This window comes from Gadus chalcogrammus, chromosome 5 (genome assembly GCF_026213295.1).
Source record: "Gadus chalcogrammus isolate NIFS_2021 chromosome 5, NIFS_Gcha_1.0, whole genome shotgun sequence".
In the NCBI taxonomy this organism is placed as follows: domain Eukaryota; kingdom Metazoa; phylum Chordata; class Actinopteri; order Gadiformes; family Gadidae; genus Gadus; species Gadus chalcogrammus.
This window is the reverse complement of record NC_079416.1, coordinates 15,476,993-15,503,429: the sequence shown is the minus strand read 5'-3', so window position 1 is coordinate 15,503,429 and position 26,437 is coordinate 15,476,993. Positions and strand designations below refer to the sequence as shown.

At 44.4% G+C, this 26,437-nt stretch overlaps 2 protein-coding genes across 4 annotated transcripts in view; both read left to right on the top strand.

Annotated features, from left to right (window-relative positions):
* crim1 (cysteine rich transmembrane BMP regulator 1 (chordin-like)) overlaps positions 1 to 9,953 on the top strand; it is a 76,051-nt gene extending 66,098 nt beyond the window's left edge. The window contains exons 13-17 of the mRNA XM_056591189.1: positions 773 to 1,060; positions 3,154 to 3,369; positions 4,302 to 4,415; positions 5,006 to 5,208; positions 5,473 to 9,953. Of these exons, the coding sequence (XP_056447164.1) occupies positions 773 to 1,060; positions 3,154 to 3,369; positions 4,302 to 4,415; positions 5,006 to 5,208; positions 5,473 to 5,706 (1,055 nt within the window). The 3' untranslated portion in view covers positions 5,707 to 9,953. The remainder of the gene's footprint in view (positions 1 to 772; positions 1,061 to 3,153; positions 3,370 to 4,301; positions 4,416 to 5,005; positions 5,209 to 5,472) is intronic.
* A 1,479-nt stretch (positions 9,954 to 11,432) lies between these two features.
* On the top strand, positions 11,433 to 25,956 carry slc24a4a (solute carrier family 24 member 4a). Of its 3 annotated transcripts, none has more exons than XM_056591323.1 (17): positions 11,433 to 11,547; positions 12,075 to 12,270; positions 12,516 to 12,626; positions 14,252 to 14,328; positions 15,273 to 15,347; positions 15,746 to 15,830; positions 17,281 to 17,384; positions 17,673 to 17,747; positions 17,860 to 17,885; positions 19,611 to 19,664; positions 20,124 to 20,263; positions 20,867 to 20,941; positions 21,028 to 21,194; positions 21,566 to 21,680; positions 23,053 to 23,165; positions 24,736 to 24,801; positions 25,041 to 25,956. In XM_056591323.1, exons 2-17 carry the CDS (start codon positions 12,135 to 12,137, stop codon positions 25,188 to 25,190), a joined length of 1,569 nt encoding a protein of 522 aa, XP_056447298.1. In that variant the 5' UTR covers positions 11,433 to 11,547; positions 12,075 to 12,134; the 3' UTR covers positions 25,191 to 25,956. The 3 variants fall into 3 exon arrangements, with proteins under 3 accessions (XP_056447298.1, XP_056447297.1, XP_056447299.1); XM_056591322.1 differs by having other exon boundaries at positions 11,433 to 11,658; XM_056591324.1 differs by lacking the exons at positions 23,053 to 23,165; positions 24,736 to 24,801; positions 25,041 to 25,956 and adding an exon at positions 21,779 to 21,849 and having other exon boundaries at positions 11,434 to 11,658.
* Positions 25,957 to 26,437: the final 481 nt, after the last annotated feature.

Below are 26,437 nucleotides of genomic sequence, written 5' to 3'. Positions count from 1 at the left end.
AGGTGTGAATGTGACGGCAGGCATCTGTGTGCAGGTTTTTTACGCTGGCTGGAGGTGAAGAAGTTTGCTCAAATAATGATGGGGAATACATGAGTGCTAAAAAAACAACCACACACACACAAACCCGCATTTCTTTACATAGCGTAGCATATGTGCATAATCAGTCTGTTGAGCCATCAGTGGGACAAGGGGCAACTTATATTGTTTATCTCCACTAGAGCAGAGAACTTCATTATCATGTACCAATATGTTCAGAGCACCGCTCACTTTATACTACCGAACTACTGCATTTGGGTGCTTCTGTTCATTTTAGGTTTGTTACCTAATATTCCTGTAAGGAAGGATAACACCCTGGATTAAGTTTGGCTTTTCAGCGTATCTCCCCGTACAATCAAATGTGTCCAATAAAATCCAAACATGTGCAGGGTTAAGGTAATATATTGTGCCACGTAGCAATAGGAATGATGTAAGAAGGGTGACATTTTGCTGTGTCGCAGGCTACCCCACTGAAAAAGGTCATGCACGGACATTTCTAGTTTGCCGTCCTTATGTTCTGGTGAGATATGGTCCTCATTCTCCGGCACCTCAAGTAACTCATATTGTGTGTGTGTGTGTGTGTGTGTGTGTGTGTGTGTGGGTGTGTGTGTGTGTGTGGTTTGTGTGTGTGTGATGTGTGTGTGTGTGTGTGTGTGGTGTGTGTGTGTGTGTGTGTGACGTGCCCTGCGTGTACTCCTGGTGTGTGCGTTTGCGTGCGTGTGTGTTGCCTCCACAGAGCACAGCACTCCCACCATGGCCGCCCTGCCCGGCGGCGGCGGCGGCGGCGGCGGCGGCGGCGGCGACCCTGACTCCTCCCCCTCCCCAGGCTCCGGCGGGGCGGGGTCTCTGTGCCACAGCGCCGGCGGCGGGGACATGTTCCTGCCCGGCGAGTCCTGGAAGCCCGACTCGTGCACCAGCTGCATGTGCGCGGCGGGCGCCATCGGCTGCTTCACCGAGACCTGCCCGCCCACCTTCTGCCAGCGGCCGCTGCTCAAGAAGGGCCAGTGCTGCCCCTACTGCCTAGGTGAGCCCACTGCAGCCCGCCGCCATGCACGGGGCGGCGCGTGTGCTCAGGAGGTGGAGCCGGTCGGCTGGTAACCCCAAGGTCGCCGGTTCGATCCCCGGCTCCTCCTAGCGTCCCGAGTGTCGAGTCGTCCCTGAGCAAGACGCCTCGCCCTGACTGCTCCCGGCGCGCTGGCTGTTGCCTTGCATGGCTGACGCCGCCGTCGGTGTGGGAATGAGTGTGAGAGGGTGAATGTTAGGCAATTACTGTAAAGCACTTTGGGTGGCCACGGGTTACAAAAAGTGCAATATAAATGCAGCCCGTTTACCATTTACCATGGAAACACACGACATGGCTGTGGCCCCACCGGCGGCACTAACACAGGGTGGAATGTTTTAAGGACTACTATTGGTTTGCGAGCAGATTAAAGTATGATGTAATGCTTAACAATAATGGTACAATAATTAACCATTGATTGATATTAGTAAATGCAGTAATAAGAATTGTCTAACCATGGACTAAGAGTTAATTAACAGTTTACCCATGGTCTAGTAAACATTAATTTACATAAGGTAATGAAGTATTAAGCGTTGCATTGTAGCATTAGCATGGGGTTATGGCTAGGGTTATAGTCAGGTTGAGGTTTAGTGGGTTAGGGTCCCATGGAATAATGTATAAATGATAATTTTTGCATATTTTGTGCAAATACATTTTCGGACACATGACTACTCTGGCCTACTGCGAAGTATGCTAGTGTAGGGATTCGGATGAGGCCAGTGTCTGCACCTTTACCTTATCTAAGACTGCTGCGGAGAAACCCTGTTATCCCCTCACCACCCTCATGTCATTTTGCATAGGGCATGTGATTGGTCACATCTAGTCGATACCTCTAAGCTGTGATAAGGATCCAAGACGATGGGATGAATGATGCATCGTTTCAATCATGTAGCATCTCAGGTTAATGTGTACCTTAACGGCCTATAATGCTTGCAAAAGTTGCTTAACATTTCCATTGCTACTGCTGTATCAACTTAGAAATACTTTATTTTCACCATGATTTCTTCTCTTGTTAAAAATGTTTGCTCTCACAGCTGAATTAGCCCTCTGGAATTCAGTAGCCTTTAAATACCAGCTTATCTTAATTGAATTCAATTAATATTATCATCTAAATATTAATTAACTCTCTGAACCCTGAGGTTGACTTGAGTAACAGGTGAATCATTTTTTAAGCCCCAGGGTTCCTACATGTTTGGTCTCTGGGTGAATGTGCTTTGCCTTGGGCAGCCCCTAGGCTCTGGAACAGGCTCCCCCTCACACCAGGAAGGCCCCACTATGGACACATTTAAAACTTGCCTTCAAAACCATCATTTTTTTGTAGCCTTCTTTTTTTAATCTCTTTGTCTCCGATTTTTTTGACTTTCTTTCAAGCACTTACTCTGATTGTGTGTCCGTTTTTATTTTGGACTCTTTGTTCGGCCCTTTGGTAATTCAACTCTTGTTTTTAAGTTATATGAAAAATTAATCTACCTCTCTCTCTCTCTCTCTCTCTCTCTCTCGCTCCTCCCTCTCCTCTCTCTCTCTCACCTCTCTCTCCCTCGCTCTCTCCTCTCTCTCCTCTCTCTCCTCTCCTCTCTCTCTCTCTCTCTCTCTTCCTCTCTCTCTCCCTCTCTCTCCTCTCCTCTCTCTCCTCTCTCTCTCTCTCCTCTCTCCTCTCTCTCGCCTCTCGCTCTGTCTCTCCTCCTCTTCTCCCTCCCTCTCTCTCTCTCTCTCTCTCCTCCTCTCTCTCTCTCTCTCCTCCCTCCTCTCTCCTCTGTCTCCTCCTCTCCTCTCTCCTCTCTCTCCTCTCTCTCTCTCTCTCTCTCTCTCCCTCCCCTCTCTCTCTTCTCTCTCCATCTCTCTCTCTCTCTCTCTCGCTCATCTCTCACTCATCTCTCTCTCTCTCTCTCTCTGTCTGTCTGTCTGTCTGTCTGTCTGTCTCTCGTACCTCTTTCTCTTTCCTCCCTCTCTCTCTTGCACGCTCCTCTCTCTCCCTCTCTCTCTCCCTCTCCCCATCTCTCCCTATCTCTCTCTCTATCCCACCCTCCCCCCTCCCTGTCTCCCTCCCCCCCCCCCAGACTCCCCCACCCAGCCCAACGTGCCGGCGGGGGCGGCCGCCTGCCACTTCAACGGGCGGCAGTACTCTGACGAGGAGCGCTGGGACATCGACGCCTGCACCCACTGCTACTGCCTGGCGGGACAGACGCTGTGCTCCACCGTGTCCTGCCCCGCCCAGGCCGCGCCCTGCGACAAGCCCCTCGCCAAGGAGGGCAGCTGCTGTCCCATTTGCTTAGGTATGGAATACATGGAATACACACATGAGCACGCACACACACACACATAAGCACGCACACACACGCAAACACACGCAGACCCATTGGCATAGGTAAGGAATACAGACATGAGCGTGCACACACACACAGACACACACGCACACATGCACGCACACATGCACGCACGCACACCTACGGAGCACTGAAGCAAATACTCCGGTCTTGCGCAATGAGTGCAAGAGCAGAGTCTGCCCAGGTACCCCGGTAGGCAGGTAGGGAGACAGACAGGTAGGACATCCAATCAGATTGGACGGGCTTATTGATGGCCTGTGTCAGCCAAAGATACTGAACGTGGTATTTATGCTTTCATATGATTTATCGATTCCTTTTGGGACGTAACAAGCATTTCTACAAATATGACAAAAAATGCCTCTGAAACAAATTGCCTTCCCTCGCGTTAAGCACTCTGAGCGGTCTTAATTAATAGATGCAGTTGATTTATTATTTTCCTTAGAACTTTGACATTTTCAGCTAAGTGGGAGTTGTATTTTCCGTAAATTTTATTTATGCCATTTATTTACGCCATTCATTTCATGTCTGCAAGGTGATTAACCTCAAGCTGTACTACACTGTTAAATTATGGGATTAGAACTAGCGCATGACATTTAGTTTAAATGTCCCTTAAATGACAAGGAACATCTGCTGTTTTTAATCAAGGCTTACATGTTTAATCATACAGTTCTGTGTGTGTGTATTTCTGCGGGCCTGTGTGGGTGTAATCTTGTGCTTGGTTGTGTCTGTATACTTTTGTGTGTGTGTATGCGGGTGTAATCTTGTGCTTGGTTGTGCGTATACCTGTGTGTGTGTGAGTACATTCTTGTGTGTCAACGCATTTTTTGTGTGGTTGTGTATTTAATTTTTCTGTGTGTTTCCATGTGCGTGTGCCTTTGCAGAGACCTTCTCTCCAACCAACGTACCGATTGAGAAAACCGACTTGACGGGGGAACGGAAACCTGCGGCCTGGGACCGCCCCTCCCACAGTCCCAACGACCTGCCCCGTTTCAGAGGTACCACCCATACACACTAACCCTGTCCTGTAAAGGAGGGGAGCACAACAGAGGCATCTAGCTACCAGTCCTCAGCCGTCCACATACTAGTGGAGGAGGAATTGTATTGTTTGGTCTAAGTATTTGTTCATTCATGATCTCCTATTTTGCGATATGCGTGTTTTGTTCAACCAAAGCACCATCTTTACACACGTTGTAGAAACGACTCAGTGAGTTGAAATCCACTGAAGCACCTGATTGGTTGTCCTTAGCAGTGGCACGACGGTCGGGTAGGAACACGGAAGTCTCATTTCAAATTAACGATGGAAATATGGCTGTTTATTAGGAATTCAATTCGGCCCGGGAACCAGACGAATCTGCAAGCTCATGTTTTGTTTACTCTGGCATATGCTGCCGGCCCTCCTCCTGTTCAGACAGACCTGGCCCGGGTCCGGCCAATCATCCATTCATGGCTTTGATTGTGTCCCCACAAAGAAGACAACACCCGATTCAACACAACACGTTTGTTCGGGAGAAAGCTTCGAAGCACAGTGATCCGTCCCCGGCCTGAGATACGCCCAGTCACTCCCCCGTTGTGTCGGTTCCCCCAGGTGACGTGAGCGGGCTCCAGATGCCCTTCCTATCCGGCTCCCCCAGAGGGGGCCCCCAGGGGGGGCCGGGGGCCGGCGGGCCGGAGCTGACGGCCACCACCGTCATGTGGGTGGTGCTGCCCCTCCTGCTGCTCCTCCTCCTGCTGGTCTCGGCTCTGCTCTACACCTCCCACCGGAGGCGCTGGCTCCCCCTGCAGTGCAAGGTGTGTACTGCAGACGCAGGCAAACACACTCACACATACACACGGGTGATGTGATTAATCATTATCGCACATAACTCGTAATATCTGATCTCTGAATCGGGGAAAATTTTGTATTACTTATGCATCCAACGCACATACTTGAACTTATATCTATTAACTTCAACGTTAATGATATTGTCGTCCTCAGTTCTTAGTACTTTTGTACTATTATTGACACGCCGAGTATTCTGAGTGTTCCATCTTGTCCCGTGTTCCCCCCCGCAGGCCCAGTGTCTGAACAACCGGCTGTTCTCCGGGCTCGGCCCGCGGAGCGGCCTGGCCTCGCCCTCCTCCCCGGAGGACCAGGCCCTGTCCCCGCCGGCGCGGCCCGGCCAGAACAACCACCCCCGGGTGCTGCGCATCGCGGAGCCCGAGCCACGCTTCAGCGGCTACTACAGCATGAAGGCCAGCAACCTCAACAACAACCTCAACCAGGACGCCTTCTACAGCACGCCGTGACCCCGCACGCCCACACACACGCCAGTACACACCCCATACACACACACACACACACACGCACGCACGCGCACATGCACACAGACACACACAATGTTATCCTCAAGTATTCAGAAAGATGCAGATGGTTACATCCACAGAACTTGTATGCCACACACTTTGACATTTAGAGGAAAGAGTGAAGGAGATGAAGATAGGGTAAGGTTGTTGCAAAACTGTTAGGCTGTCACATGACATACATGTACACACGTACGCATATATTACACACACGTGCTATAAAACGGCGATCCAATATGGCGACCGATGATTGGGTCTGAGGAGCATAATCCAATGATACGCTTAGCAGTGGAGATGTCTAGATCTATCGGGGTCTGCCACACTAGATTAATTTCTGACGAGGATAAGAAAATGATCTGGTGTTAATAACCAATTATTAACCAACGACAATGTACACTGGTCTTTTTCTCGTTGTCCTGATTGAAAAAAAAGTCTATTTTGGTATATCCTATGCCTATAACGCACATAAACACGCAGACATGCATGGACCACACCGCCCACCTAGGATACCAGTACTCGACAACAACCACACCTGTCTATGGCTGACCAGCACATCATTATCGACGCCCACACCCAAGCCTGATCAGTCAAGGAGCAGGAAATACGCCGTGGAAATGTGACTCAGTGGGCCTGACACCATGAATACTTCAGCTGAGATAAAACACATCTTTAAACTCTCCTTGTGGACCTCACAGAGCTTGTTTCCCCCTCCCCTCCACCCCCAACTTTCGAAAATTCACCATTTTGTCATCGTCAAGGAAAGGAGCCGGTCGTCAAGCCCAGCGCTCTGGAAGAAAGCACGGACGGACGGACGGACGGACGGACAGACACCCCCTTGCTTGTAAATTAAACAGTGGGCGAATGGACCCAGATGAAAGGTGATGGTGGGAAACGAGAGGGGCCCAGCGTGGAGAGACGGAGAGGGCTAGAGATGGAGTGGTGGACTGTGTGCCTGTCCACTGCCTCTCTGCAGCCTCAAAAAAATGGTATTCTTGTAATCGTTTTTGTTTTTTTCTGAAGGGCTCCTTTTATTAGAGACCAACAGTGATATCGCTAACCAATGATGTGCCCTTGGCCGGTGGAGGTGTGATGGGGAGCGCTGGTCATTAACTCAAGCACTCCCATTCTATTGACTTTATACATACACATACATTCACTCTTTACACAAACCACAACGCATGACCGTAGCGGCTGGTTTGGCCTGGCAGGGCCTATAGGCTTGTGACGGATGTGACGAGGCTACGTCATCACGTAGACATACCGTAATATCTAAAGATGAGCTGGTTGTCCTTCCGGAATCTGCCAAAAATATGACTTGGTGGAGTCCCTCATGTCTTGTATGATTTGGCCTCTTGAGCCAAAGCCAAACATTGAGCTATGTCTAACTTCCTCTGGCCCACGATGACTACGACTATTCCCATTTATTTGGGGTTTAGGGCTGTTTTTTTTTTTTTGTTTTTTAGAAATGATTTATGTCTCAATTACGAGATTGAATCACTCTTGCTTAACTTGACGATGGAGTTCCCCCAATCCGGCTAGGAATGAGCCCGTACGTAGAAGCGTCCTAGCACGCCACTGGACGGCCCAGCGACCACAGGGGCTCCGGTGTTGTGTTGTGTTTTTAGGTGACCTGTTTGCGTAGATTACGTATTTATCCCCAGAGAACGAGTTGAGCCGTTCCAGACGTTGACATCTTCAGTCCTCTTGGCCCTCGGTGTGAACCCACGGTGTCCCCATAGAATTGTTATACGCCTGAGTCCAGGAAACGGGCGTGTCAGTGATTGATTGCACTTAGAAAGTATTGTTTTTCTCTCTAGCAGATATATTAAAATTGGGACAAGACAAGGGTCAGGGTTATGCCTCTGAGTGTTGTGACACAAATGTAAAGTGGTTTTGTTACTGTGTAGGACTGGAGTGAGTTCACTTTAACTGTTCATTGAGTTTATCGTGTAAATATAGATATTGTGTATTTTTGGCCTGATAATCAAGCACTTTGTCAAGTGTTTGCCAGTCAAAGGAAAAATATTTACTTTTTCAATTAAGAAATAGGCCCACAAATTTACGCCAAACATTATTTAATTTGACGAAAATCCCCATCCGAGATAAAAAAAAAAGGATATTGGTTTGATATTGTATACACGTTTCCTTAATGGGTAATTCTCTTTTCTATCTACAAGTCAAATTATTTACAAAATACTGATGAATACAAGCGCCCTTGTTTGATACTCAACCTACAAAAGTTCAGAAGTACAGAAGGGAATCTGTAACGGTTTCTCGCCGGAGAAGAAGACATGGTCTATTGAATTCATGATAGTCGCAGTATTTTATGTCAGTCCCAAGGCTACTGGTCCAGAAGCTCTGACCTCATTTGCCTCGTTTCACAGGCTTTGTTTATTTGAAAAACTGAAACCACAAAAAAATATGAAGCGCAGAGCTCCCAAGCTTCCAACCCGTTGAACTGCGGCAGCATCTGTGCTTGGTTGGTGCGGGTAATGGAAGCAGCATCAGTGGAGGTTGTCGTCCTAAGGGACAGCGTGCTGGCCATGTCGCTCTCACCTCCCACTTCCCACCCTGAAGGCGGTCCATGTGTACGTCGTCTGTACGCGAGGACTCTGTTGAACGGGTAATTGTTCTTATAGCTATTGAGTGGTTATGGCGGTCACATGGCGTGTTGAACACCATCAGGAAGATGACACACCATGACATCCATTCCAGTGACGTTAGCTAACGTGCAGTGATCCTGATGCACAGGGTCACTCACAAGGCGTTTGGCCATTTCGGAGCAATCTACTGACCATACGAGGAATGCTGACTTGGTACCAGATTGACGTTTGAGATAAATGAACTCTTGCACACAGCGGTCTAATATAAAAAGCGGTCTCCGACTGCTGTCAAAACAGTCTATCTGGCTTGGGCTAGTATGCCATCCTGTTCCATGATGTGATTTATAACCCCACGGTGAAAGAGCCAATGGGATGAGCTCCCTGAATGGAAACGCTTGGGACAATAGTTGACAGGCTGCAATGGGTATGATGAGCAATTGGAACTTAAGTCCTTATGTCCTGTGTGGTGCACCATATACTATTGCTCAACTAAAATCCATGACTTTGTTGACATAACTCTGTAAAAGTCCTCGGGTGTAATATTGTCATGGAGTGATAACACTCTAATACTTAAACAATGACTCTCTCTTACTCGCTCTCCCACTATCACTTTCAGTCTCTTCATCACTGTCATTCAAATGTATAAAAGGAAGGCACAATTGGAATGCTAATTGCCATTTTAGAATGATTGGCTTGAAGTAATGCTTTTGTCCCGCAAATATTTTTTATCAAGTCATATAATGTAATCACATTTGGTCCTTAGTGTCTTGTCAAAACATTTACATAATATTTCTCAAAGTGTCGTTTTAGATACTTCGTTTTAGAGTATCATTTTTTTAAATACCCTGCCCCCCCCCCCTCTCCCAGCACAGGGACGAATAAGAATCAACCCTAACCAACAAATCTATTTAGAAGACAAAAACTACTTTTTTATTTATTGTGTTTATAATTTATTTGCTGACCGGTAACTGGAAGATGAATGAGGAAAAGAAGAAGAATGGGGCTCCCCGTAATACTTGTTGTTATTGTATATTAACGAGAGTTCAATTTAAAAAATATATATATATTTTGTAGGACAAAACCAGTGCCCAGTTGAGATGAATCAACAACAGTAGGGGTGGGTTCACCCAAACATTGTCCAATTAGAACCTCAGCTTTTTTTTTTTCAAGGTAATATGACACAAATCCATGCGCAGTGAACAGAACTCTAAAGCTCATCTGATCCCCCCCCCCCCCCTCCCCAAGGGACTTCTGGTCAAAGAGGGCCGGGAGAAGTTTTTAATTATCTTTATTATTTTTCCTCGTTGTCTACACCGGAATCATACAAACAAAACACAATACCCACACGCCTCACCCTAAACACCTGCACATACATGTACCATATTGTTTTCAAAGAGTACAACTAGAAAGTGTTGGGATGACTTTATTTAATCATTCAATGCTATTGATACAGATGATAATGATGCATCGAAGACTCCTCAGCAGACAGCTCTTATTGCCCAAGGTAGTTCATGTATCATATGTTTTCTTTCTTTACAGCACTATAAATAAATGATTTGAAAGTTGAAGCGATGACGTCTGATTATTTATTTGATCCTACTTGTGTTTGGTTCAAACCCAAGCTTTGCTCTCCCAAGCTGCCTTCCTTTGTTACTCCACCTTTCGTTGCGTAACGCTATTTACCTTCATCCGCTACATGGAGGCCAGTTTACGCAGCCGACGCAACGGCAAAACAGCCAAAGAGAAGTCTCTAGATCAAATCACCAGCATTGGGGCAATTTCCCATACTCGGATTTCCAGCGATTTCATTGACTTTATTATTATTAATCATAGCGTTGAATGGAAGGCAAAAGTTTCTGAAAATGTTAACCTTTAATGCTGCGTAAGGCGGCCAAACAGCGCCCCATCCAGCCCCCCATCCAGCCCCCCATCCAGCCCCCCATCCAGCCCCCAACGCCCCCTCAGTTAATCCCTCTAAAGCCTGATCTTCTGATGCTGAATGCTTTGATAACCAACACACACACACAATTACAGCATGTGATGGAGCACGCGCACACACACACACACACACACACACACACACACACACACACACACACAATTACAGCATGTGATGGAGCACACACACACACACACACACACACACACACACACACACACACACACACACACACACACACACACACACACACACACAGACACACACACACAGCCTGATGCACAAAAACAGACACGCACACTCACACACAATTCCAGCATGCACATAAGCAGAATGACCTCACACACACCACACAGTATCACGTTTACACACACATACACACATGCGCACACACATAGGCACGCACATGCACGCACACAGACACACGCACGCACACGCACGCACACACACGCAGAAAATAAATAAATACCTTCACGTTCACCCACACACACGTTCAAACTGATCAGCGTCTCTCACTTACGCACACCTTCTCACACTTCACGGTCATTCGGGGAATGTCTGTAACTACTCACATGATTGCTCTATGACCAGAAGCGCGGGGGCAGGCACGCATACGGCCCAGAGTGTAGAGGTTAGAATGATTCTTCGGTTTAAGTGCGGGAAAAAAATGCATTTCATGGAAATTGGAAGTGAACTGCAAATAACCCAATAGGCCTACACTGTCATTCATTCTAAACAGTTTTATTTTAGTTGGATCAAATGATTTTAGAATATAGCCTACTGTGGCGGCGTTAAGGGGACGACCAGACGAGAGAGCCCAGGGTATTGTATGCTATTGTAACGTATATCACATGATATTATATTACATATTTAATTTCAAACCAAGGCATTTGTACCTGCCATAAAAATGACAGAGAGGGAAATGCTGTTGGCTATGACGTTGAATGAAATTATAGAAAGATCTGCCTCAAGCACAATTTAGACTGACGTTGCAGATAGATATCAAAACAATTGGGGCTAAATCCAGCAGTGTACCACTCAATGGATCGGGCCTAACGTGTGGACGCCAGATCGTCCCATTTCTTTTTGGTCCAGCCCTCCCCCCTTTCCCTTGCGTCTCACCCACACTCTGCCTATCAACAAGAACTTTTCAAGGGAGCATGCATGCAGCCCATAACCGGCTGGACGGTGAACCACGACGCCTGCCAATGACACCTTGCGTTGCAATAGATTAGATGCAAACAGGCGAATTGTTTTCTTTTATACTACAATTATCTTGGGGGCCACACACGGAAATGAGAGCCCAGCAAGTGTTCGCTCCTTAGCCAGGACAACTATTTTCTACATCATAGAAACGTAGGTAAAACACGGGTTTGACGAAGGCGTATGTCTGCTTATGGATTGTTGCGTTTTACAATTATAATGGTAGGCTACATATTGTGGGGGTTGTGTTTAGCTTTCGAATGAGTAAATGTATTTTATCTCTTGCCAAAAGTTCAACTTTTGAAACTAGGCTACCGAAACGACATGATCGCGAAAGTGACCTAAATGTCACTTTCTGAATATTGCAAATTATTAAATCTAAATTATCCTGAATGAAAGGAAGGAAGTACAATGGCTAGCAAAATGCAGCCATTTACCAGAAAAGTGTTTTTAACAATCATTATATTTATTTTTTCTGAAAGCAGAATCAGGTACGTCTAACTAATGTGATTAAACGAATTAGTGATATGCCTTCAGGCATACATTGACAGATGTTGCCTCCTTATTAGACTGCCAGCAGACAGGTAGTCTATGAAGGATTCGTAAGATTATCAAAACGAGCGGCAGATATGGAGGGGCAACAACGCAGGGGTCCGTCCTCCAGACGGTACATGAGACGGAAGAGGCGGGTCATGATGCATGTGCAGGTGTGTCTGGTGCTCGGAGTCCTTGGGATCACCTGGGGAGTGTCTGCCCTGACTGACGGTGAGGTTCAAACACACGATGCTCCTGGGTTCTTTATAGATTTCGGGACACAGCAATGTATCAGTCAAAGTAACGGCTTAAGGCAAGATGTTGATGAATGACACGGTGAAATTGTAAGATAAAATATTGGATCAAAGAAGCCTGTGCATGAAATCTGTAAAGGTCAACAAGCGTTTATTAACGATAAGAATGCATTCATTATAATTTGATTCAGTGTGTGTTTGTGCGTTTGTTGGTGTTTTTAGTGTCTAGGTTACATCTTGAGTCATTCCCTGGAGCGTCTCTTGACCAATCTCAACGCAGGAAGCTTTTGGCTGTCGCCAATGGCACCCTTGAGATCAACTGCACTGAGCCAGGTATAATACACACACACACACCCACACACACACACACACACACACACACACACACACACACACACACACACACACACACACCCACATCCCTGCACACCACACAAGACGCAGGACACACACACACACACACACACACACACACACACACACACACACAAATAGTTGACCAGGATACCGTTTTATTTTGACATTTAATCCAGAATGCAGTGTGACTCATATTAAATTGAAATCGACTTCCTCAACCATGTCAGATGAAAAGTCACATTGGGCATTGTGTATTGTTGTTTTGTTTTGCCACAAGCCCTGCACAAATGACACACAAGCAGCGCTGTTTTGGTAACAAAGGCAAAGGACTCCATGGCAATCGGATTCAAACCTATTTCTATGTCTTATGGAAAGTAGGACAAATTTAGATAGTCAAGGCTGCAAATCATTTTTCTGGGTTCACAAAACTATCGTTCAGATCAATGGCACTGAGCATCAATAAACAGACAATTGTGAAAATGATTAAGCAAATAGACACTAAATAGAGAGCTACACTAAATAGAGAGCTACTCCAAAGTCTTATTTGAATGAAACATAATTACAAAGATGCAGGCATTGAGAGATTATATCCGTATCTTTAGATTCACCAAAAATGTGTTGCATGTCCTCTAGCTCATCAATGCATACATTGCATGAAAGTTTATATTTGTATTCAAATGTTTAATTGGCTAATATAAGATAAGATATTACTTTCTTAATCCTAGACAGGAAATTTGGGACTCTCCAATCCCCCCCCTCCCCCCCCCCCCCACCTCTGTGTGCGCGTGTGTGTGCGTGTGTGTGTGCGTGTGTGTGTGCATGCGCGTGTGTTTGGCACAGAATCAGTTTTGAAATGAAGCATGCTGATTCCTTATGGTGATAACACTTAACATTGCAGCGCCATAAAAAGGCATTAATTCACACACAATTAAATGAATGAAAAATGATGAATGGACTCCACATTGAATTGGCCTCCACTTCAAGTTGACCTATATACCGACCTACTCTCAAGTGGTCTTTCAACACATCCCGAATAGTAGGTCCAATAGAGAGGGTAAACCTAGTAGCAAGGCAAGAGACACATTTCAACCAGACACTTTTAATTCCGCAACTTCTTCCATGGTTCAATGATGTAGGCTGAATTCAAAGCCCTATGTTCCTTTGAAATGCTTGATTTTAGTCCTCAATTGCTTTATACATTTTTGATTATGAATGAATGAGCATGAATATCAGATTTCAGATAAACCTTACCTACTAGATGATGGATATTAATAACATGTAAGATTGGAACATAGATGGCATGCCTATTTGGGAACTAAACGTACAGGTTTCTTTACCTGTTACTGTTTACCGATGTTCATGATCCTTTTGTGGAACAAGATTGCTTGAGAAAAATCTGCAAAAGTACCAGATATGCATACCATGGATATCTCTGCTCATTCACAACACATGTATGTTTCACCTCCCTAGATGTCCATGTGATTTCTGTTCAATGAATACGCTTGTCACGAATATCAATGCAGTATCTGTATGTATTTCTTTGTGTGTTTGTGTGTGTGTATGTTTGTACATGTGCGTGTTTGTGTGTTTGTGTGTTCAAGCCATTCACCAGTTCCCCACAGACGTCTTCTCCAACAGCCAGAGGAGGCAAGGAGCTGTAGTGCTGCACATAGTGGCAGTGAGTGACTCAATGCAAGTTCATTAAGATGAACTGAACCACGTGAACTCTTGTTTCTGCTTGACCCCTTGTGTGTACTGCTGCAAAGTGTTCATTCTCTCTGTGTACGCTGTAGCTCTGTCGAATAATGGGCTAAGTCTCTCACGTCTTCTGCCCTTCCAATGTCGTCTCCTGATCACTGCTCTATCCTCCGCTGCCTTGAGGCGTTTGAGACCCCGATGACAGTAATTGCCCTTTCAATATTGACGAGAGAAGCCTCTAGATTGATGTGAATGCATACATGATGTAAAGTTAAACGTCTTAGACCTGTACAAAGATGTATTTACAAAGATTATATTATCTATACAGAAATATTCATCTTGTTTGTTGAGGTTTGTTGTAATTTTGCGGATCTGCGTTATGATCAGGACCTCGGCCTTCACCTTTCCTCTTTTAGTCGCTCCCCGTGCCCTGATGGTAACAGCCCCATCATTTGTGTTTTGAGCGACAGCTGCGTTTGCCCTACGATGACACCTCTGTGAAAACGGTCTATTCATATGACAGAATGTTGGGCGTCAGGTAAATGGAGTGTAGTGACAGTGACACGTCTTGTCGAAGCAGCACAAGCCAAAATGATCACATACCCTTGAACCGACAAGAGGATGTGAAAGGATGACACAGTGAATGAACGCTAAATTGTCAGGTTATATGCGGTTATATTTTGGCATGACAAACAAGAAAGCATTAGTCAATAAAAAATTGAATATACTTTTTCTAAATATCTTAATCAATATATTTCTGTTTTTCTTTCTTCGCTTATCCTTTTTATCAAGACATGCAAAAACTGAATGACTGCTGTGTTCCGTTCGAGCTAATCTTGATCTAGAGCTATGGCCGAGAACGTTTGTCATCATTTAGATGGAATATCTGCCCTATCTCTGTTGTTTTTTCTGTTTGCTCTACAGGCTATGTACATGTTTTTCGCGCTGGCAATCGTGTGCGACGATTACTTTGTTGTTAGCCTGGAGAAGATCTGTGAGGTAACGAAACTTCCTGGGCTTGATCACTACTTTAAGGAAATAATTAATTCATGGGACAGCTTGTATGCCTCAGAATAACATGGTTAAAATGTGTTACCTTAGGTTCACATTGGAATGTGAGCCATTCATTTGGGCATTGAATAATCTAGTCTATTCACCATGTATAAAACAAATTCCAACGCTTTTTGCTCCCTCTCCAGTCCCTGAAAACGTGTCCTTACATAAAGCTGTGCCAAATAAACTGTTTATCTTGTTATTTGTGTGTGTGTGTGTGTGTGTGTGTGTGTGTGTGTGTGTGTGTGTGTGTGTGTGTGTGTGTGTGTGTGTGTGTGTGTGTGTGTGTGTGTGTGTGTGTGTGTGTGTGTGTGTGTGTGTGTGTGTGTTTGTATCCTATACAGAAACTGAGCCTTACCGAGGATGTAGCAGGAGCCACTTTCATGGCCACAGGAAGCTCTGCGCCGGAGCTTTTTGCTTCTATAATAGGTATCACACACACTTCCATTCAGCACATCATCGCACAGCAGAACCAAATGAAACGCTGTTCGCTGTTCCCTGTTCCCTGTACGTTTGTGTGACCATGACAAATGAAGGGGGATTGCAGAGTTTAAACCCCTGGCGTTGTCTTCATGTTGGGAATGATCCCTTCGTCCCATGGTTCTGACGCGGGATTATGCTCCAAGGCAAAAAACGGTTGGAATTCACCGTGGGATAAAGGACAAGCTCGCTTGGCTTAGGCTCAGCTAAGTTGTAAATTAATTTCCACAAAAAAAAATTCTCTTTCAGTACGTGTTCTCCGATAAATGGGCACACACAGGCAGAAGTTTTTCACTCTGCTTTCCCAGAAGAATTTGAGGGAATGAAGCAGAAGATAAGAAAGAGAGAAACAAGAGAGTGTGAGTGAAACACAGGATGTAGGATAGAGCCTTTGCAGTTCATGCTCAACGTCTGTGAAACCTTCTCCCCCTGGATATCAGATCCGCCCCCTCCTTTTCTGCCTTCAAATCCAGGCTAAAAACCACCTTTAATCCCTGGGCTTTCTTGTTTCTTCACCCTGCAATCCTGCTCATGTTCTATATTTCTGTGTTGTGTGCCCCAATATCGAAGGTTTCCGTTTATTTACGTTTTATGTAATTATGACTATTGGTTCAATGTGTTTTTTGTAAAAAGAAAAATAGTTATCCACTTTACAGCAGTCTGGTCAGTTTATGCTGTGTGAAATCGTGCTTTATAAATCAAATTGACTTACTTACTTTACTTAAAAAACATTCAGAAGATGTGTTACATCAGGGATTTTAACATAGCAGACTTTCTGTGTTTTGTTCCTGATACTAGAAAACTAAGCAAAGGTTATCCATGCCTCTTAAGTCGTAATCACGTGGGTGTGGGTGTAATAGCAGGGGGTGTGAGTGTGCGAGTGCATGTGAGGGCTTATTGGTGTGGGTCTTGTGGTTAAATCACAAGACCAATTGCTCCAGTGTTCCTCCACTAAGCCTCCGGTTAGCAAGACCAAAACCAGAAAAGCTGAAACAAATTACCATAAAGACCTAATAATCAAGTCAAGAAATCCCAAGCAACAATGAAACCAAACCAGGAAGCATCTAAATAACCAAGACCTATGTCTTATTCATACTTTCATTTGTCCATTTAACCTTTATCTTGCAGAGCTAGAGTTGTGACTACTGTGTTGTAGTTTAATGAGGCCAGAAACAACTCTTAAACGTGATAGATCTCCTCAGACCTGCAATATGTGTGCACGGCATTGTGTTCATAAGAAGTATAGTGACTTCGATCAATATCTTCCCTCAGGGTAAAGGTTCTTCTGCCCATTCTGAGAGAGTAAATATGAATAACGGCAAGATTCAAAAGCTTTCTAGGCGTACCGTACTGCCACACTATCCATGAGGTCACTCATTGTAACCCTTCTATCTGCCAGGTGTTTTCATAACGCACGGAGATGTCGGGGTCGGTACTATCGTCGGCTCGGCTGTTTTCAACATCCTTTGCATCGTTGGAGTCTGCAGTCTATTTGCTGGTCAGGTGTGTGGCTAACTGCAGTCTACTTGTGGCTATCAGTATACTTGCTGTTCAGGTGTGTGGCAATCTGCAGTCTATTCTCTGGTCTGGTGTGTGGCTATCTGCAGTCTTTTTTCTGGATGTTGGTTATTTTAAGGATAAGTAGGCATAGATTTGCACCCACCGATATACTGACCGATTTATATTTTGTATTTCTTGTCTGCTATCTGCATACATTCATACATTGTTGAAATTAAATTAGAATTTGTTTTTAATTGATCTGACTCTTTCTCTTTCTCTCTCTCACCAAAGGTGGTCCACCTGACTAAGTATGCCGTTTTTCGTGACTCATTTTGCTACACATTGTCTGTTCTGGCCCTCATGGCAGTGAGTATAATATCCTAGCCTAAAACTAGTATTTGACATGGTGTTCAGCTGTTCTTAAGATAATGAATACAATTAATTTCCCTGACATGAACACCCCTCACTCTTTTCTTAGTTTATCTATGATGGACGGATAATGTGGTGAGTAAAATTGACTATATTTCTTACTTTTTCTAATGTTTTTTAACTGTTCTTGTTTTTCAAGAACAGATTTAGGCAAGGTCAACAGAAAAATTGATCTCGAAATGTGACTCAAATTTCAAAAGTTATATTAGAGGCAAAAACATTAATATTCTGCATCAAGCCTTCCTTCAGAAAATGTGTGTGCTTGCCTTTGTGATGCATTACTTTAAAGGTGTATTGCCCTCATAAAAATCCAACAGGACACATGAAATATACTTAAAGGTCTCATGGCATGAAAATTTCACTTTAAAACGAGCACTAGGTATCCTGCTCCGCATTTGAAAAATGAAAGCTCAGACGCTCCAATTTCGAATTTGGCCCCATATGTCGTCATAAGGGGCCAGGTTACCTCCCCTTCTCTGCTTTGCCTACCCAGAATATTTGCCCCGACAATAAGACAATGAGCTACTTCTTTTTTATTTGGATAACCGTTCTGCTGTTGGTGTTATGGCACATAACACGTCGGGTTGTCTGACGTCTCTGGTATTTCCAAAACTAGACTCGTAGTGGGGGTTATCTCAGCCATGGTTGAGAAGGAATTGGGGGAAAGGAACTGTGGCTTTGACTCCCTGAAGTACATGAACCGTGACATGGAGGAGAAAGGGATTGTTGCACACGACTGTCTCCTGCCGGAGCCCCTGTCTGCCTGCTGCCTGCTGCCGCAAGGCACCACCGCCGCGAGGCACCACTGCTACCAAGGCACCACCGCCGCGAGGCACCACCCTCTCGGAAGCTAGCAGCGGGCAGCGTCAAAGCAACCACCGACCCGCAGCGATGGTGCCTCGCGGCGGTGGTGCCTCGCGCCGGTGGTGCCTCGCGCCGGTGGTGCCTCGCGGCGGCGGTCAGCGACAGCGGGCAGCGGGGCTCCGGCGGGAGACAATCGCGGGCAACAATCCCTTTCTCCTCCATGTCGCGGTTCAGTCTACTTCAGATTGATGTGGAAGTGGAAGAACCAGAGACGTCGGAGAACCCGACGCAGTCGTTTGAGATTCATAATATCGACTGGAGCACACCGATTTTTGCCGTCGTAATATATATTATATGATATAGATATCTATATATAATATGATATTATTTAGATATAGATTTTTACAGAACATGGCCAAAGGCTGTGTGCGCCTTGCCATTGTGATACATCCACTGTAAAAGAGCGCACAGTACCGTGGCCGCAAGCTGCTCAGGGCCACACCCCCACCCTCCTCCTTGACCCGCCTCTCTCCTCGCGTTTGGGGGAAGCTCAATGTGAGACTGGCTCGTAGTGGCTGTAATTCTACACCACGGCTGAATTTCGGCAATGTCTTCAAATACTGTGTTAGGGGCCCACTAATGTCTATATAGCATCCATAAAGTAGCATGCCATGGGACCTTTAACATCACCACACAATATCCATTCTTTATTGATGAATTTAGCCACACAACGGTCTGGATTACCCGCAACCTATTTTCTTGTCTAAAAGGTTTTGTCTTGATATCCTCTGATTGGTTGCAGTGACATGAACTTGATGTAGTTCAAATCAACTCACTTGTCATTTGGTCACCTCCTTGGTTAATTGCAACCTATTTTTCAAAGTCTGTTGATAAATACTGTGTGTGTGTGTGTGTGTGTGTGGGGGTGTGGGTGTGCGTGTGTGCATGTGAGTGTGCGTGTCTGTATATGCCTCACGGTGTGGGTGTGTGTTCCAGGTGGGAGAGTTTGGTCCTCGTCTTCATGTATGTCGGATACATCCTCGTCATGAAGTAAGGCCACTGGGGTTCAGCTCATGTTGTTCTCATTTCGGAGAAAGACCATCAAATGTCAAGTATTTTGCATTTTAAGTTTTTTTCAATTGCGAACAACAAGAAATCTACAGAACTTTATCGGACATTTTGTAATTGGCAGCTGAATTATCTGAACTTTCCGGAGCGTGACAGCTGGCTGACGGGGCCAACTGCGATCAGCCATCAGGGTCCAGCAATTTCTGACAGACTGATGTGACAACCTGAAAGAAAATTATTATTATTTATTTGACATATTAATTACCCCCTTGTTTTATTTCCTCTGCTGGGTGTGTGTGTGTGTGTGTGTGTGTGTGTGTGTGTGTGTGTGTGTGTGTGTGTGTGTGTGTGTGTGTGTGTGTGTGTGTGTGTGTGTGTGTGTGTGTGTGTGTGTGTGTGTGTGTGTGTGTGTGTGTGCCTGTGTGGTTGTGCGTGTGTCAGGTTCAACAGCAGTATTCAACGCTTTTTTACCAGGGGTGGTTCGGTAAAAGCCATAACCAATGGCAACGCAGCCTTCAACCCGGATGACTATAGTTTCCATGGCGACGGCAATGATCCCACCAAGCGCCTATTACCAGAGGGTCAGTAAAACACCCTCTCTATACTAAGCTCAGAGTTTCCCCAGATCACACACGGCCGGGCCATGTTTATTTGCTATTAGGGGGGGGTTGTGGTTGGGCTGAGCTATTAAAGGTGCACTATTTTGTATTCCATGAGTGTGCCCAAGGCTCTGAGGCATCACTGTAGATGGACTCAGCCAGCACCCCAATGTTTTGCGGAAAATGAAATACTCTCAGAATGGGACGAAGGAACAATGAAACATATGGATGTAGTCGGCTGTGCGGCGCTCCATTAAAAGTCACACAATATAAATGCGGCAATAACAGCGTTAGTCTGTGGTCCTTGATCACCATGCCCAGCTGTTGTCAGGTGCTGCTGCTCTGCTGCCCTCTAGTGGTCACTGCTGGAGTCTCCTCTGGCTGTCACGCAGAGGGTTTTGCATCAAACCCCCCTTTAACGTGCGTTAGGACTTGACTGAAAATATGGACTGAAATATCTCAAATATTTCAGTCCATGTGTTCATTCTGTGTGTGCGTGTGCGTGTGTGTGTGTGTGTGTGTGTGTGTGTGTGTGTGTGTGTGTGTGTGTGTGTGTGTGTGTGTGTGTGTGTGTGTGTGTTTTAGGACCTGCAAATAAGATGACATCGGGAGAGGAGGGAAACCATGAACAAGCACTTAACTCACCCTTCAGAGTCCCTGGTAAAGGAACTGATTCTCTTTCTGCAAAAATAAATATAATTGGCACAACTTAATGATGATTGGATTATTACCACTGTTTGTCCTAGGAAGCCCCATGGAGATATTCAAGTGGCTAGTCTCCTGGCCAATCCTCTTCCTACTCTTCCTCACTCTCCCTGATGTCAATCAACCACGCTGGGAGAAATATTACCTGGTTTCCTTTTTTGGCTCTACTGTGTGGATAGCGGTCTTCTCTTATGTCATGGTGTGGATGGTACGTGCTACATCTGAATGGTGATGTTTAGTTGAGGTCGTCCTCTACAACTCAATTGGTGGAAAATGCAGTTTTCTTTTTTATTATATTATGAGATTTGTAATGCAAAATGCTTAAAAATATATATATATTCCGGCCATTTAGCGTTACAAACCATTCACATCTGAGTCAGAAGCTTATCAAACACTGACACAATCCCTTCAGTAGTGCATCACTTTTACAGCTAAGAAGTTTGTTATGTGGTCTGTGTAGTCGCTTAGAGGTAGCTGTCATTAGCATGTGTGTTGAGTTTGAAGTGTGTCGTGCTTGACACTTATACCTTGTGTGACGTGCGTGGTACGTCTTGTTGATTTGTCCTGGGTTCACGTCAGGTGACGGTGGTCGGCTTCACCCTGGGCATCCCAGACGTCATCATGGGCATCACATTCCTGGCTGCCGGCACCAGTGTCCCGGACTGCATGGCTAGCCTCCTGGTGGCACGACAAGGTACTGCAATGTGTGCGTGTGTACCGGTGAATAAAACGCTTCGTTCCAATTGGTCCACCTGTGCCCTATATACTGCCCTAATAAAGTCATATTTGTAGTCCAGCCATACTGTTCACAGACGTGACTTCAAAGGGGACCGGGCTGACAAACATCAAGAAAATGTCACAGCATTTAGGTGGGCACCATTTTGTTTAATCCGAAATGTGAGTGTAAAAATCGGGTTCCCCACATAGTGAACTACTCAATACCCATAAAAGACCACAACAAAGATTTACAATTTACAGTCATTATTCCCTCAGTATCTCTTGATTCCTAGAGGTTTTCACTCATTGCATTGGATTGGTCTTTGGATTCATCCAATGGAGATGACCGGGCCGGGCCATATGGGTTATTTATGCAAAATAAACCACAGGTGGCATCCTCTTGTTTGCGTGACAATACACGTCACACCAATGGATTTCCTGCCCATAATTAGTGTTTGAATCCCCCCTATAATTGTTTGCTAAATAGTGCACTCTGTGGTGGTCACAGCGTATGGGCTGGCAGTGGCCAGGGAGGTAGAGTAGGTCGATTAGCCGCCAGAAGGTGGCTGCTTCCATCTAGGCTACTCCTCGCTGAGTGTGGCGGGGTCCCCGAGCACTCCACTTAACCATAACTGCTCCTGACAAGCTGGCCATTGCTGGCCCATACTCGACCCCAGTGTCTGAGTATGGGTGGAAGCCGAGGTAATAATCGTAAAGCGCTCGTGAGTGGCCACGGGCTGAAAGCGCTATATAAATGCACTCCATTTACCATTTATGTCGGGAACGAGGGAACATGTGAGCCAATTCGAACATAGCCAGAGTGTACTGTATAGCCACTGGTACTAGGGACAGAGTTGAAGGATGGTTATAATATCAAAGAGATATCTAAGTTATGGATGCCTTAGTTAATGACAACGCTGGTCGTTAATTATGTCCGCACTTGATTAATAAATATAAAGTTTCAGTAATGTAGCATACAAATATGTAAATTGTGTCGACATCAAAACAGCCGATCTTGTTGGTTGATCTTTTTTTCATCTTTATGCCGAGAACTCTTACATTGTGTACAAAGATTTTTTTTCTGTATATTTTTGAGTATTTTTAGTCTCATTTAGAAAAATGTAAACACTAAGGACTTCGAGCAGTAGCTCCTCAGACCACCAGTGGATTTTAATTTAGTCGAAACAAGCATTCAAAGCAAACAAAATAGCCATAGTTAATGGCAGAGCATGACCTATATTTGATGCATTGGATTTTGAAACATACATTTTGACATTAAGCCCATCTCTCGCTCCGTCTCCGTCCCTCTCTCTGTCTGTCTCACTCCCTCACTCACATATCCTGTCCAGGCCAGGGTGACATGGCCGTGTCCAACTCTTTGGGCAGTAACGTCTTCGATATCTTGATTGGCCTAGGAGTTCCCTGGAGCATCCAGACCCTTGCTGTCAGCATGGGATCCCAGGTGAGAGGCAGGCTTGTTGAATTGTTCAAATTTCAGATGCACCCATCTCGTTTTCAAGGGGGTCCTTAACAACCTAAACTACAATCACAACATATTAAGAACATATTTCTTAACAAAAAAATATTTTAAAAAGCAACAATAACAGTTGTTGATGATGTTGTCCCCTTTGAACTCCCAACTACTCGTTTCTTCCTTTCCCTGATACATCATCTGTAAGGAGTAAGTCTGTGAACAAACAAACCTTGTCGACGTCCCTGCCGGTCTATTTTAGCCACCTGTACTTCACACCCACATTCCTATTCATTTCATTGATTTGCCAGTTGTTAAGGGTGCTTCAAACAAAACGTTTCAGGACAAAATTACCCCCACGTATTTCGTTAGGTTTCACTTTCCTGTAAAAACTATATCAAATAATACATTTGAGGGAGAATGCCAAAGACAGGATGGACTGAAAACACACTTGGTTTGCATAGCCTGCGGAAATGGTTGTCTAAAATAGTCTAGTGTCAAAACACAACAAAATTGTTTTCTAACACAATGCATTGAGATTCCAGCCATGCTAATTTATGAATGTGACGTGTTTACTTTCATGGACACAAATATAACACAAATCAAAGCAGTAATATGGAATATAATCCACATTTCTTTCTAATTTGTGAAGGATCTGACATCATTTTTTTTTTTATTACTCCAAAACTGGCAATTGATGTTGAATGAATACTTAATACTCGTACTGAATATTTAAATAGACTGAATTTAAGTCATCCACCAGATTCTGCTCAGTTAATTGTACTCTTGGTACTTGGCTCGGAGCTGCTTTGTGTAAACTCTGGATTTAGTGCTTAAAGTGGTGCTTAGGGGTTAGTATTGGACCTTGGGTATTAATCCTGTTTATCGGTCCTAAAGCCAAGGCCCATGGGTAACGTTGGCATGAGAAGGCCAAGCTAAATCTTCCTAAATGTTCTGTTGGTACAAGAATTATCCTCTCGCTCTTCTCATGGGAGAATAACCATATATTCTACTGAGAGCCTGAGTGGAAATAACTTAACGAAAACCTTGCTGGGTAATAAACTAATCCTAGGTATACAGTGAAGTTGGCTGGTAAGCTGTGCTTTATTTTAGTGTCTATTTTGTGTTTATTTTACGCCTCCACTTTGGTCAATTTAAGTGTTGTTTTTTTTAAATGTGAATAAATATGACTTGACTGTTGTGTGGTGGCGCATATAGCAGCTTGCAAATGAAGCATCAGTCTTTTAAAAGTCTGTAATCTCAAAAGGTTTGCAGAGCAAAAAAGAGTTTAGGCATCCAAAAGGAGCCCTAAAAACGACTTACCTAATTAAATTAATTAACTAATCTGAAAAACTGGCAAGACTCACGCATTGGCAGACAAACAAACAAAACCAAATAATGAATTACAAGTGACGCAATCAACTATTTGAAAATCAACGATAATAAGGTGCTGAAAAAGGAACAACTGAGGCCATCTGCTGGAATGAATAAAAACTACACATATACCAAGAGATTTGAATAGTTCAAAGTGGGACACAACATCTGTCTTCTCATCTTTCAGGTTCTGATCAACAGCAGAGGGCTCTTCTACTCTGTGGTGCTACTGCTGGGCTCTGTGACCCTAGCTGTAAGTTACTAACCCCACTCCACACGTGTGTGTGTGTGTGTGTGTGTGTGTGTGTGTGTGTGTGTGTGTGTGTGTGTGTGTGTGTGTGTGTGTGTGTGTGTGTGTGTGTGTGTGTGTGTGTGTGAGAGAGAGAATTGTCAGAACATAGTGCTATGTTCTGACAATGTACACATTTGATGTTTATTTAATATAGGGACCCTTATCATTGGTTTATATACTAAACCTTCCCTTGTTTTCAGGTCCTTGGTATCCATGTAAACGGATGGCGCCTTGATACTCGTCTAGGGGTGTATGTGCTGCTACTCTATGTCATCTTTCTAACCATCTCCATTTTAATAGAATACAATGTTTTTACATTCATAAACCTGCCCATGTGTTTAGAAGGATAAGTGTATAGGTCTGTGTGTGTGTGTGTGTGTGTGTGTGTGTGTGTGTGTGTGTGTGTGTGTGTGTGTGTGTGTGTGTGTGTGTGTGTGTGTGTGTGTGTGTGTGTGTGTGTGTGTTTGTGGTCCCAGTCAGTCCCTGATAAAGCTTATTGTATCACACACATCTGATGTGTGTGTGTGTTTGTGGTCCCAGTCAGTCCCTGATAAAGCTTATTGTATCACACACATCTGATGGCCAAATGTTCTTATCCAGCTGTTAGGCTACACGTGGAGTAGCTCCAGCCTGCCAATATATAACTCACACTCTGTGTTTGTGTGTTTGTGTTTGTGCGTGCATGCATGCTTATGTGAATATTTGTGAATTTGGCTGAAGAATTTGACAATTACTATGGTGAATGTTGGTCTGTATCTTAGCATTGTAGGGCTCGATTCGTTATTTTGTAATACCATGACAATCAAAGGACATTATACACAAGATGTGTATGATAGCATCTGCCAACTGGCTGAAATTATTATATTAGACTAAATTTGTATTCAAAGAAATTTGAGGTAATACGATTACATGTATAAAATATCCTTCCAGTATACATGCTCGAACGTTTATTTCCGAGTTAATTTCTGATCTGTGACGGATGAATAAATATCAGGTACCCTGGTTTGAATGCCCTGGTCTGTCCTCTTTATGCCAAAACACTTTAGGAACTGCTTTACTGAGCATTTAACACAATTATTTTAAAATACAAGGACAGCAAACTTTCATTTGTTTAGTGCTTAGTTGAAATGTGTTACTTGCATTAGTTTGTATGCAATGACCAAGTATTGCTAAAACAGAGGTGCTGCTATCCTTTGTTTTTCATTTGTTCAGGGTGGCTACACCTCATAAAAATACACTGGAATTAAACTAGTGAAGCTGAAGCAATAATGTTTCTAGCCATTATGCATTCAGTTCAATTGTTAAACAATATCTACATTTGGATTCCAAAGGACTGTCTTTATGACTGTTTCTATTTCAGGTATCTACTTTTAGTACCAATGTAGTTGTGTTTCAGCATACATTATAGGGAAATGTATTGCGAACTTTCATGAATCCCGTGGGAATAAATTGATCATGAATAATTGATAAAAAAAAGTAAAGTTTGTGTGTGTGCATATATTTACTCGATATAAATCTGATGATCTGAAAGAGATATGTGTTAGAAAAATGCAAGTTGCTGACATACTGCTTCAGCAGGACATGATTAGGGTTAAGT

Excerpts from the sequence above, each read along its gene's own strand:
- slc24a4a (XM_056591323.1), top strand. The coding sequence starts at position 12,135 with ATGGAGGGGCAACAACGCAGGGGTCCGTCCTCCAGACGGTACATGAGA. Across the intron at positions 19,665-20,123 it reads GGATACATCCTCGTCATGAA|GTTCAACAGCAGTATTCAAC; the intron begins GTAAGGCCACTG and ends TGCGTGTGTCAG. Across the intron at positions 23,166-24,735 it reads CTGTCAGCATGGGATCCCAG|GTTCTGATCAACAGCAGAGG; the intron begins GTGAGAGGCAGG and ends CTCATCTTTCAG.